This window comes from Lytechinus pictus, chromosome 7, assembly GCF_037042905.1.
Source record: "Lytechinus pictus isolate F3 Inbred chromosome 7, Lp3.0, whole genome shotgun sequence".
Classification (NCBI taxonomy): Eukaryota; Metazoa; Echinodermata; class Echinoidea; order Temnopleuroida; family Toxopneustidae; genus Lytechinus; species Lytechinus pictus.
The window spans coordinates 46,014,373-46,028,406 of record NC_087251.1 but is presented as its reverse complement, the minus strand read 5'-3'; the positions used below and the strand labels follow the sequence as shown (position 1 = coordinate 46,028,406).

Sequence of the window (14,034 nt, the reverse complement as noted above, 5' to 3'; positions counted from 1 at the left end):
ATTCTAGGCATTTTTCAGCACTTATTTTTTGCCATTGGTATTTTGCCACCATCGTACTTGTACTTACACACCGTACCCAGCTTGGGCCAGCTACCACTCTGCATGCATTGCACTGGAAAAAATCTGAAAAGATTTTTAGAAACATAGCCTGCATTTTGTCTAAATTTCTCGGGTATCGGTATGTATTTTATTCATCTTCTTAATTCAAAGGCGTAATTGACTCTGATGAATATATGATTTTACATCTTTGTGACTTATGGTAACGAAATTACTATGCCTATGGTTATTTTGTTTTGAAATCCTGCACACTGCATTCCAGGCGCAAACAAGGGAGGCGAAGGCGAAGTTGCAGCTCATTTGCTCCCGGTCTGACCGGGGCGCCGACCGCGCTGGCGCTGGCTTTAGCTAGCAAGGGCAGGAGAGGTTTGTCTACGGCCGGGTATCCAACTTCCCAGGCCTAGACTTGTTAGGTTACAAATGCACATAATTTTTATCGATACTGATGATTTCTAATAAAAGTTAGGCAAATTAATGGTTAAGCTGCCACTATGGCGCTAATGCAGTTTCGCACCAGCTGACGTGACTCACTGTCTTCAAATTGTGTTCAATTTCAAAAGTTCGACTTTGAGCAAATTTCCCCACCAGAAATTGTTCGCAAACTCATCATTTATGCTCGTGACTTCATCATGACATGGCAAGTCTCTCAGTTAGACGTCAGACTCAGTCAAATTTGGAGGTCAATAAACAATATGCCCACCGCTTTTCCAAATACTACGATCAGGAATGGCTTATGCAGCCATTCTCAATTACTTTTTTGGAAGCGCCACATTTCTTGTTGAGAATCTGTAATGCTCCACTATCCATTACGCAAACCAGCAATGTATCAGCGGATGGGGGGCCCAGAGGCCCCTGGTGGCGTGGGGGTCGAGGGGACAGAGCCCCAAGAAGTTATGGAATATGAGGCCTTTTAAATTGCCCAGAGGGGCTCTAATTAATATCAAAAGAAGAAATACAAATGCCAACAAACTACACAATATTAAAAGAAAAATGACCAGTGACTTTTCACAACATACCAATGATACCACGAGTTCAGACTGTTCTGCACCAGATCTATTGGCTGAAGCAAGTGGCATAATGAGTAAAAAAAAATGAGGGGCTAGATATGGCAGCTGAAGCAAAAATATTGAACTTTTCAATACAAAAATCTATATTTTGACATAATATTAAGATAATACAATATTTCCCTTTTCTTTCCTTTTCTCCTCTTTTCTCCTTTTGTTTTCTTGGCCGTGAAACACTTGGGGGCCCCCAATCCCCGCCCCCATCTGTACGCCAGTGGCTAAAGTTACGTTCCCCGATTTTGCAAGGGCTGAAAATTAGGCGTTGCACTGCACTAGCGCCCAAACTGCCCCTCTACAACTCACGTGCAGTATCATTCATTCAGTTCGTGTTAAGCAAGAGTGCATGCAGGCAATCACGGCAGGCGATACATCTGAGCATACATGTATTTCACTTTACACCTTCGGATTTTAATCGGCTCCGGAAACAAATTTTCTGCTTGTTATGCCCCAAATTCATAATTTTTTATGATCAGGATGCTCTTTGAATATCACATTATTTGATGTTTAACTCTTAAACAAAAAGGATACTCTGGAAATGCAACATTTCTCGCCGTTGAAATATAAATCCTACAAACGGGGTTTTCAAATCACTTGTGTGGCACATAAACTTTGTCCAGCATAGAATAAATAAAAAGAACAACATCGATCCTCTATAATAGAGGTTATCGAGTACTAAATTGGACAAAATTTTAGGAAATCAATTAAGTGTCAAGTAAAGAGTTTTTGTTTTCTCTTTGTATTAAAATGATCCCAAATCCTTATTTCCAGGTTACTGGTAGATACAGTTTTATCTCCCTAATTTTTCTTTATTTTTACTTTTTTATACCGGCTTCCAAGCACCACTCCGCAAGGCTCGCCACCATTTGAGAATCCCTGCTGTAATGTATTTCAGCTCCGATCTCAACATTATATCATTTGAATTCTCAGTCAGACTTGGCTTTGCTTTGCCGTAATTTTGATATGGACTGAAATTAACGACCAAAAGATTTGCCTGCGGCAGCTCACCCTTACGTTTGTTCGCCGCATGTTCACATGATTTTGGTCACTAAAGTCAGCTCAGTCCATATCAAAATTACGGCAAAGCCGAACGCGGTGTCTGACTGAGAATTCAAACGATGACGTCGAGATCGAAGCCAAAATACGGCCGTTCCCGATCGCGATATTTGGAAAAAAAAGTGGTTGGCATATTGACCTTGAAACGTAATTGAGGGACTTGCTCCAACATCCACGATGTCAGAGTAGTCAGACTTTAAAGCACCATTGTACAAAATACACAGATATTCAATCAAAATTTTTACCATAATTTGTGATATCTAAACTGCAATAAACTAACTAATTTCACTCAAAAAAAGATGATAAAATCAAGAAACGATTCACCCCGCCAACAAGCCTTGTCGGCATCATTGTGTGCATTTGTGTGTTATTGCAGGTGCCGAATTTCTACAAATGCACTGCTTCATATATGGGCTATTATCGCCTATTACAGGTATGAGGTCATTAAATACGGGGGCCATTTCATAAAGCTGTTCGTAAATTATGAGCGACTGTAAGAATGACTGGGGTGATCCTTTTTTATGTTTAATCGTCACCAAAGAATATTTGGTGTATACCAATACCATACAAGAAGTAAGGATCACCAGTTCTTAAAGTCGCTCGAAACTTACGAACAGCTTTATGAAATGCCCCCCCCCCCCCCCCCCGTATTGACCTCATACCTGTCATAGGCGATAATAGCCTATATACGAGTAATTGCATAAAGTGTTACCTGCAGTAACACACTCGTAACTTGTGAATGACTTTATGAAACGCCCACCTGGTATGTGTTGACCTAATCGGTACTAAGAGTGAAATAACTTCGGAATTGGAGTGTGCTATTTTTGGTTGGGAAATATGAAGAGAGTCCTTGCAAACTAAAAAGTAAGTTGGTTTTATTTCCCCAAACTACAACTGTATAATAATAACTGCTTGCTAGTTTAATGTAGTTACGATTACCCTGAACCTGATACCTAACGTTTCCCTAATTGTCTCTAGATTTGTGACATTGAGATTAAGCAAGAATGGAAGAGCCATCACCGCTTTCACTGGGGCTAGAGGTCATAGATGCGGAGACTCCAGGTAGCTCCTTTGTCACTTCACAGAAGGAGTTTACCCCTATACTCAGCTTCACTCCTAGACAATATCAGGTGGGTTCATCTTCTCGAGAAGAAAGAAACAAAAAATGGTTTCCTATCGATAAGTTTTAGTTTGAATGTGTCAAGTAAAGAGCATATTATTTACTTTGGTGTTAAGATTTTAAGGGATGGTCGGGCTGAAAGTATTTATAGCTTAATAAATAGAGTAGCATTCACTGAGCAAAATGGCGAAAATTTCATCAAAATCGGATAACAAATAAGAAAGTTGTTGAATTTAAAAATTTAGCAATATTTTGTGAAAACAGTCGTCATGAATATTCATTAGGTGGACTGATGATGTCACATCCCCGCTTGTTCTTTTGTATTTTATTATGTGAAATTAGGTTTATTCAAATTTTTTCCTCCAAGAGCTAGAAAAATTGGATTGACAACTGATTTAGTGCATTAGTGCTGTAATCTTAGTAATTACGGCTGCCAAGCTACAGCTGGGGTAATAATATCCAAGTCCTTAGGAAGCGCATAGAGACATTATTCATAATTGTGATATGCGCTATACAAGAACTGTTTATTATTATTATTAGATATTTATTGCTGCAACTTATTTCATTATAAGGGAGACATATTATTCACACAAGTATGAAATAATGAAAAAATTATGATTTTATGTAATAACATAAGAAAATGTAAAATGGAGATGTGACATCATCAGCCCACCTAATGAATATTCATGACAACTGTTTTCCCAAAATATTGCTAAACTTTAAACTTCGATAACTTTATTATTTGTTATCCGATTTTGATGAAATTTTCGGCAATTTGCTCAGTGAATATTTTCAGCCCGGACCATCCCTTTAACAGTCTAAACAAGCTTTTAGGGGACAATCTTGAAAGGTGAATTCCTATGCATTAATGAACTGTCAACAGAGATTTAAAAAAAATTACGCCAATCAACTCCTTTGAATAGATGGTACACCTTGTATTGGATTTGGAACCAGATGGGTGTTTCATAAAGCTGTTCGTAAGTTAAGAGCGACTTTAAGAATGACTGGTGATCCTTTCTTGTGGTAAATGGTATATTCATAGGCGATGGTTTAGCGGGTAAGAAAGGATCACCAGTCATTCTTAAAGTCGCTCTTAACTTACGAACAGCTTTATGAAACGGCCCCCTAGGCCCTAGCTTTACTCTTCAAAATGTACGTGGAAAGACCACTAGATGTTTCTTTTGTTTCAGGTTATTAACTAAATCACCCTATTATGTAGCCACATTGAATTATAATGCCATAAGGCAACTTGTAAGGATTAACATGATATCAAAGTCTCATAAACTGTGGTTCCTGTGGAAAATGTTGTAATTGTGTATCATATTGTTCCATTTACTGTGCAATTTTTATTATGTGTTTATATAATGTTTATGGAATGGTGAACGTTTCTGTGTTTTGAAAGCGAATTAATTAAGGAGAAACAAATGTAAGGTAAATTTGTGTATATTGCAAATAAGTTATATTTGATACTATTTTTTACCTAAGGGTCAAGAAATATGTTTGTGAATGAGTCATGATGGCCCCCCCTTGGAAGCTTCGCGGGATATTTCCGAAACGCAAAAAGTTGGCGCCGCAAAATTTCATGACTTTTCTTTGTAGTCTCGCGCAACTTTTGAGACCAAATTCACGACATACGGGTATACCATCGTGACGTCACGTGACTTTTTACGAGACAATGTCATGCCTAAAATGGCTTATTTTTATACTTTGTGTACAAAGTCTATGGGAGAATAACTTCATATTACAAGGGTGATTATTTTTCGTTCTAATTGGTCTGCTTAATTGATTTAGGGTTTTATTTAGTTGTTGAATAGTCTGTAATAATTTCCATTGAAAAAAACAATGAAAAACAAAAGTTGGAAAAACAAAGAAATTCTAAAAACAGAGAAATACATAAGGAAAAAATGGGCTTTCGCAATTTTTTGTGTGGAAACTTTTAAATTAGATTACAAAGATGGGATCTGCAAAAAAAGAAGAAAATTTGAAGAGAAATTGGTGTTAAATATGCAAATAATGTTTTTCATGAATAAATTTGCATATTTTATTCATAATAAATAAAAAATGATTATTTTCAGAATTTATGTGGTAAGGAATGTGCGTTCCAACTTTTGGCGCGATCGTGCGAACGGCGGCCGAGATCATCATGGCCCCCCCAGTCCTCAATAGATCTCAAATTGCCCAGTTCTTTTAGGGTTAAAATATGTAGCCCACTCACATATTTAACAAGCAAGGTATTCAAGCACTTCGTTATTACTCCTTAGCAAGTTGACTTATTTCAGTGCTCATAGCATTCAAGGAATTCCTTCCTGCAGCTATCAAACTATCCTCGTGCACCTGTGTAGAGAGTGACAGATGTAGATTAATGCCTTGTCCATTGTATATTTGTAGCTTGAACTACTTGAAACGGCTCTGGAGCAGAACACGGTAGTATACCTGCAGTCTGGGACAGAGAAAACATTCTTGGCAGTGATGCTCATCAAGGAACTCTCATGGTCAGTGAGGATGCCTGTCAAGGATGGAGGGAAAAGATCCATCTTCCTGGTCAATTCAGGTAATATTGCCTGACATTGCAACACTCAATTTATAATGTAAATTCAATTCCAAACATCCAGCCTTGTTGATTATAAAAAGCAGGTGAATAGAACATATTGACTTTAGTTGCTTGTTGCTGAAAGTTACTTGCAGGAATTGGAATGCCTTACAGAATCAGTCTATTGTTCATTTGTGGTGCATTCATTCCATGATATTCGGATGGAGGTATTCTTTTTTCAAAAGGATATAAAAAGTGATTTATAAGGTACCTGTATTACTATGTGAGTGCCAGATCTAAGTGCACAAAAAGAGCTCTCCATGTCTTAAAATATTAATGGATATTTAGAGGTCATTTGTACCATTGGCTATCTCCAGACTGGTCTAAGAAATAATGATACTTCTGGCTGAGGTTGCTTTACCATCATTTGTCTTTAAAAGTTGGTGACTGACAATAACAGGAAAACTCATGGTGAATAAAATCAAATCAAAATTGTGAATGAGCAACATTAGAGAAGAATGAGCAGAATGAATCTGCCTGATCTGGCATTATATTACATATCTGAAAAAAAACAATAAGTGTTCTTTACATCTTACATCAGATTCCCAGTCTTGGGTCCATCATGAATAACCATGTCATGAATATTGCCATTTCGGTTCAAACAACTTTGTATGCGAATGTAAAGTGTGTACATATATGCGCTGTTATACAGTTCAGTAAAGCAGATTAGAACTGAGCAACCATTATTCCAAATGCCAGTCATTGACAGTTTTGAAATTATACAAAATAGACAACTGGTCACATTGGTGTATTGGTGGTGATTTTTTACCTGATTGCTAAGAAAGCATGAATGCTTGTAAGCAAGCAACCAGAGGACCGACAGCTTAAGGTCCTCTCCGAAGGACCTGGTACTGAGGATTAATGCCTTACCAAAGGACACTAGCGCACCAAGTGGGAATCGAACCCAGGTCACCGGAATACGAGTCCCCCGCTCTACCGACTGAGCTATCGCGCCTCCTGAAATATCCAAGTAATTTCTATCAATATGATACATGATATTTCATATTCACCAAATTTGATAATCAGTCCGTATATATATTTCTTTCCTCAGAATCCTATCTGTCAAAATGTGGCAACGTAATCCACACCCACACTGATTTAGATGTCAAGGAATACAGGAACCGGGAAGAAATGAGTTCATGGGACAAAACAAAATGGCAGGATGAAATCGAACATTGTCACGTTGCGGTGATGGACAGCGAGATCTTCCTCAAGCTCTTACAGATGTCCTTTGTTGACTTGTCCATGTTCAATCTGCTCATCCTGGATGAGTTCCATCACACCCTGAACTACCTCCATCCCTACCATCATGTCATGCTCACATTGAGAACTTGCCCTCGGGAAGATTGCCCCAGGATTTTGGGATTATCTGAATCGGTTCTGAAGATGGACTTCAAGCCAGTGGCTTTAGAGAAGCAGATCGAGTTAATAGAGGAAAATCTAAAGTGCAAAGCGAAAATCGCTACTAATTTGACCAGTATTAGTAAATACGGCACCAAGCCCAAAGAAGCAGTCATTGTCTGTCGGAAGTATGGGGACTGCGTTGAGTTGGTGTCCAAGCTATCGCAGCTCCTCACAGGCAGTCTGAAACAGCTCAACCAGTTTGAATACTCTTTCAAAGCCAAGGACTTTGATGGGGAGCTTGTAGACTGCAATCGTGATCCTGTACTGCCGGCCAAGCAAGCCCTTACAGAATGCCTGTCAGCCCTGATGACGATAGGCCCTCTAGGGGTCAAGATCCTCATCCCGATGTTAGTCCGAGAGCTCCTGAAGCTTGAGAGGCATGAGTTCCTTGACGTTCACCTTCTCTTCCTGCAGCACGCAGTCACCCAGCTCAGGATGGTTGAAAGGATATGTGACAATGCTCTCAGAGAAGGAGGCAACTTTTATAACCTGAAGTTCCTGACTCCTAGAGTCAGGAGGCTGTTGGAAATTTTGGCAGAATTCAAACCCAAGGAGGCCAGTCCAGAGGAGAAAGCTCAGCAGAGCGCTAGCCGGGAAAGGACCAACAAATTTGCATCACGTAGGAAAGCACACAGATCTCATAAGGACATGAAAAAGTAAGTAAACCTTCTTTACTCTTAAAGGAAATGCTTCTAATCAGTGATTTTAAAACTGCTGAGGATTATTCTTGCCAAGAGCAATTTTTTCTTTTGATATTGTTTGGAGACAATTATGCTTGTCCATGTGTAGTTGTACTGGCATAGATTTTAAGCAGTGAACATATTGCTTAGGGGGGTGATCTATTATGCCATCCCCACTTGAATAGTGTGACATCGCATATTCATACCTGTCTACAGGTGGGCGGTATCAAGAGAATAAAAAGCATTATTTGTATCATGTATGTAATTCATAATTACCAATTAGTTCTTAATGCAAAATAAATTGATATGTACCATCAACGTTTGTAAATAGTAATAGTTAAGATTTTAAAAGGCAATAGAATTTGCATGTACAGTAAGAAATAATTTTTTAGTCAAAATCTACCATTGCTGATAACTTTGCTTCATTGGTCAGAACCTTGGGTTGATTTTATATTGAACGGTGTTGTAAGATAGAATGATTAAGTGATGGCACTGCTAGGCCTATATATTTCAGTGACTAAACTATGGTTCATGGGATGTTCAGTTGTGTCATCCCCCACCTGAATAGCATGATACCCTGAATCTGCTTCATCCATTGGTGATGGCAAAGTTATTGAAAATAACAATGGTGAGTTTACATGTATGTAACAATGATTCTTGTATATTTCTATGATGTAATGTATTCTCCCCTTCTTCTTTTCTTCCTCCAAGTCCTAGATGGAGACCCGTTGTACCGGAAGACCAAGACGAGGACGAAGCGAGTGACGAGGAAGAAGAAGAGGAGGAAGACGGACCCGATGCCGATATCCAGCAAACCGGTCGCTCGACCACCAACCTCTGCGGTATCGTCTTTGTGGAGCATCGTTACACGGCGGCGGTGATGAGCAGGCTCTTCAAGAAACTCTCCAAGAGAGATCCAAGGCTGCACTTTCTCCTCTGCAGCTGCATTGCCATTGGCAGCGGAAGGCTCGGGGTGGCGAAGAAGTCGGCTGTGCAGGCTCAGAATCAAAGGAGAAAGAACGAAGAAGTGTTGAGGAAGTTCAGGAGGAGAGAAGTCAATGTCTTGGTTGCGACCAGCTCTGTGGAAGATGGTAAGACAGTGTTATTTTATCTGTGTGTTTATTTATTTCCAGTGTTATTTCAATTTGCTAGCCTCTTCAGTTAACAAAGTGCTGTCACTGAGGGCATTGCATTATTATTGATACATAGATTTTAATCATTAAAGTGTTTAAGAATTGTACATTTGGTGAATCAAGATACGTCTCTACATTTTATTATTCATTAACCTAACAGGTTATGTTGAAGGGCTCTGTGGTTTGCACAATAGACCTTCTCCCAAAGGAAATGAGTCGTTGGATATCTGAATGAGTGAATAAACAAACAGATCAATGACATGAATGTGATTAAGAAAAGAGGGAGGAATATGTAGGTAATATGTGACAGAATCGTTTCAAACCTGATGAAACAGATGATCAATGAACAGAAATGTTTCTGTTTAGATTGGGAACTGTAAACGTAAATAGGATTTCTTGAACTCGGGTGCATTTCATCAACATTTGCTATGCAAAAGTTTGTCACATCTGACAACTTTCCTTGCTTTTCATTGGCTAAGGGGCACAAGTGTCCAACTGTTACTATGGAAAGTATCTTTCGGATAAAACAGACTTTAACAGAGAATATCAATAATTCTCACAGATCATATGTTTAGTTTTACTGATTTTTTATTTCTGTATCCTTGTCAGGTGTGGAGCTTCCCCGTTGCAATGGCTGCAACCTCGTGGTGCGGTTCGATCGACCTACCAGCTACCAGTCTTACATGCAATCCAAGGCCAAGGCTAGGGCACCTACATCCCACTTTCTCATGCTCATAGATGAACCGGATGTACCGCCATTCCTCAAGGACGTGCAGAGCTACCAGGAGTTTGAAAGGGTGAGTGATTGGTACCTCTGTTTCCTTGGTTCATGTTCACTTGGTCTAAAAGTAGTAGGTCTACTTCTATGATAGTCAAATTTTGTCTAATTGTCTTTTAGTCTGCACCACACTTGGTCAAATACTCACTTAGCAGCCATTCTTTAAATGCATGCAGGGCAACCAGGAGTTTGAAAGGGTGAGTGGTGTCTCTGGCTCTCTGTATTCTTGGTTTTTATAAAATGGGTTCAAGGATGTAGTCAAGAGTTGGTGCGTATGCCGAGTCACATGTTCATGCTTTAATTCTAGGCAGCCTATTAGCTGCGCAATTTCATTGCAGCAATGCGCAATTTGGGTGCATCATTTTGCCCATAGCGCGTAAAAATGAAGCCTTACCCTAAACCTAACATAAAACCCTATTGCAACCCAAACCCTGCATCCACCATTTGCAATAACATGCATAAGCACGTGGCGCAAGCTGCAAGCACTTCTTGTCGCATATTGCAAATATCCTTGATTGCACTGCATTGCCATAACACACTCATAAATGTGCATTATTTGTTATATATTTACTTAGTCTACAAGCAGTTGATCTGGTATCAATTTGGTATAATTGACAAGTTTGTCAAGTTTGCAAAGAATGAAGCTTTGGGAATGGATTCACAGGTATTGTATTCATTTTATTTACAAGCAGTTGGTCTACTGAGATAGTCTGATAATACATCAGCTAAAGCTGTTTGGTATAATCATCTACTCTTCACTTGGTCTAACGCTCATATAGTTGAATGCCTGGTTGGCCTATGTTTCACTTCCTATACCTATTGCTTTTACTTTTTTAAATTGAAATTTAAATCATAAACAGTTCGTTCATTATAGACTATGTTAGACCGAGTGGATATTAGACAAAGTGGGTATTTCCTAACTGGAAATTAGACAAAATGGGACATTGGCTAAATGAGAATCGGACCAAATGGTTAGTCGATGAATCGGTTGTACACAAAGTAGGATTAGCCCAAGTTGGATGAGACCAAACGGAAAGTTGACAAAATGGGTGAATACAAATTATCCCTATCATAATCAAAATCATGAGAGCTTTTTTCATATGTAGAATGGAATAACTTTATTATTTCAAGTAGAAGAAGGCTATAAGATTTAAAATTCATTGTAAAATGACGAGTCTCTAAAGGCACCCTTTAAAGACACGAGCAGCAGCTCAATTACACATGGATAGGAGATTCATGTTCCTGCCATTGTCACGATCCTGAATGTTTGGACCTGTTTCCTGTTTTGCAGAACGTTCAGAGACAGTGCAAGAAATGATGAGGCTTTAAAAGTCAGAGGGGGGGGGGGGGAAGAAGCCCTAGCTGATTAAAAATGAGTGTGTCATGTCTCTCAGGAATATGCTTTGGTGTTGATTTGCTTTCTACCAAGTGCTGTCATAACATTCAAAGAGAAGATCGTGATTGGACCTGCATTTCTTAAAGGAGTCTAGGGCTCTTGACAGTGGTGCTACTTTGTCTTTCTACAGAATACTGCCAAATATTTAAAGAAAACTTGGACCTGTTTTTGCTGATGAGGAATCTAGGATTCTCTTCAGTGGTGTTGCTTTGTTTTTATCAAAGGCTGTCAAATATTCAAAGAGAACTTAATGGTCAGACCTGCTTTTCTCATATGAATCTAGGACTCTTGACAGTGGTGCTATTTTGTTTTCTACCAAATGCTGTCATGCTATTTCAAAGAGAACTTGGTGATTGGACTTTTTTTGCTGATACGAATCTATGCCACTCTACAGTGGTGTTGCTTTCTTTTCTTCAACATGTTTTCATGATATTTAAAGAGAACTTCATGATTTCACCAGTTTTGTTGATATAACATTCAAAGAAAAATTGGACCCATTTCACTAAAAGGAATCAGGACCCATTTCACTAAAAGGAATCAGGACTTTCAACCATAGATTCTCAGTTTTAGGAGGCAAAGATGTTGTTCTTCAATGTTAGGCGTTTGCTTAGCAGAGCTCAGATTTCACTGGTTCCAGTCAGGTTTGCTAAAGGAAAAGGCAAGAAACCTCAGAAGGTACTTGAATTGTGTGGGTTGAAGAGAGTGATAATTGCTCTGAGCATCTGTCAGGGATATAAATTTTCTGGATTTTTTAAAATGGAATTCCAGATTTTTTTTGGAGGATTTAGAAAGTTTCAGGATTTTGTCTATAGAAAAGTACAATCGAATAGAATTAAGTAGTAAATTGAGAGAGTCTAAACCAGATTTTCCTACATTCCAATAGTGTGATGATTTATCTTTTTACACTATTGTTTGATTCCAGTTAGATGAAGTTATTAGAGATTTTGAAAATTCTATTTGTATCCCTACTTCCTCTGTAGACAGTGCTCAGTAGACAGTAAACAGTAAACATTTGCATTGTATACATAGCATTCGTCACCCGTTTAATATTGCACAATATTGTAGTTCATAGAGAAACATACATGAACCATTGCGCAATACTGATTCTATTGTGTATCCAGATAGGTGATATTGCGCAATACCCCTTCTATCGTGTATCCAGGTAGTTGATATTGCGCAATACCCCTTCTATCATGTATTCATGTAGTTGATATTGCGCAATACCCCTTCTATCATGTATCCAGGTAGGTGATATTGCACAATACCCCTTCTATAGTGTGTCCATGCTGGCGATATTGCGCAATACTTCCACCAAATCGATAACACTAAGATGTTATTGCGCAATACTTGTAAATGAGTGAATGGATGTATGGGTCATGAATCTGATGAATATGAGCCAAGTTTGGCAGTGTGCTGTGGTTATTCAAGTCTGTCAGGAAGTTATTTTGTTGTTGCACGGTGATTTAAAGGAATAACACAGACATTTCTGATTCTGCAATCTGCATAGAACTTTATCTTGTGGCACATTTCAAATGATGAAAGTGAATGTGGCTTCCAAAGTACCTTTTAAATACTGAATGAGAGAGTTGATGCCATCATGCCCCCCCCCCCAATTTTCCCCAAAATGGAAAATCAGTGATACCGATTTGCAATGACACTATTTACCTGTAAGTTTCATATGTATTTCAAACTACAGTGGATGTGCTTTAGTACATGAGTATGTGTACATGCAGTTGTAAGTGTACAGCATTGCCTTGGTTTGAAATTTAGATAAATTTTCTCTTATTTTTCGGTAACCTAATTTACCCGAAGTTTTACAAAATATATCACTATTTTCTCACAGCTATTACAGTTACAGTGTACCTGAATTACTATACACAACTATGAATATTTGTGATTTAGTATGATAGTTAAAACTGGGCTCCACCATCAAGTCTTTTTTTTTTCATTCCAATTATTAAACTCACTGGCCCGTATTCTGAAGTCAGGTTTAACTTAGATAATGGTCTAACTCTGTGCTAAAATTATGGGAAGCCAAGAAATTTGTATTAAGTTGTATGTTTCTTATGTTTACTGTGCTCTTTCCTGATTCATTGTTGGTGTAGACAATCATCTATTTATACTTCCTAGACAATTATGAATGATTTGAGAGCCAAATGAGCTAAATACTCTACTGTTAGTGATTTATGTAACAATTGGCTATCCATACTTAAACCACAACTATAAACCTGAGTTTAAGTTAAACCCGACTTCAGAATACGAGCCATTTTGTTAAATGCTAAAGCAGTTTACCACACTTCATGGCCCATGCAATGCCATTGCTACTCCAAATGACTATCTAGGCTCCATTGGAGGTAACGTAACATGCTCATGATAGCCCATCACTAACTGGATTGCAGTGGGGTTTATACATGTATACACCAACTTATTACCAACTAATTCATAGGTGTACACTATGCTGCTGCAATCCGCTGTGATTCAAATTTCAAAGAAATTGTAATAACATTTGATATAAACATTCCAACCAATAAGTGGTAGAACTATTAACTGAAATCGACATTCAGTATTCGTAATGATCTCATCATCGGCTGCGATTTGAAGCCGATTTGAACATTTCTCTGACCGCAGGGCTTGCTGCAAAGTAAAATAATTTTATTTTTCCAAACATTATGACGAACTTCAAAAATAACAATTTTACTTCTTGGAACTTTCATATTCAATGCAAAATGCAAATTATGAAAAAATTGTGTCGTATCGGA

General features: G+C 38.4%; 1 protein-coding gene across 1 annotated transcript in view; it reads left to right on the top strand.

The window, feature by feature from the left end:
* Nucleotides 1-14,034, top strand: part of LOC129264326 (endoribonuclease Dicer-like) — a 39,043-nt gene continuing 25,009 nt past the window's right edge. Inside the window, exons 1-6 of the mRNA XM_064102899.1 lie at nt 1-178; nt 3,153-3,304; nt 5,683-5,845; nt 6,936-7,944; nt 8,680-9,059; nt 9,711-9,898. Of these exons, the coding sequence (XP_063958969.1) occupies nt 3,179-3,304; nt 5,683-5,845; nt 6,936-7,944; nt 8,680-9,059; nt 9,711-9,898 (1,866 nt within the window). The 5' untranslated portion in view covers nt 1-178; nt 3,153-3,178. The remainder of the gene's footprint in view (nt 179-3,152; nt 3,305-5,682; nt 5,846-6,935; nt 7,945-8,679; nt 9,060-9,710; nt 9,899-14,034) is intronic.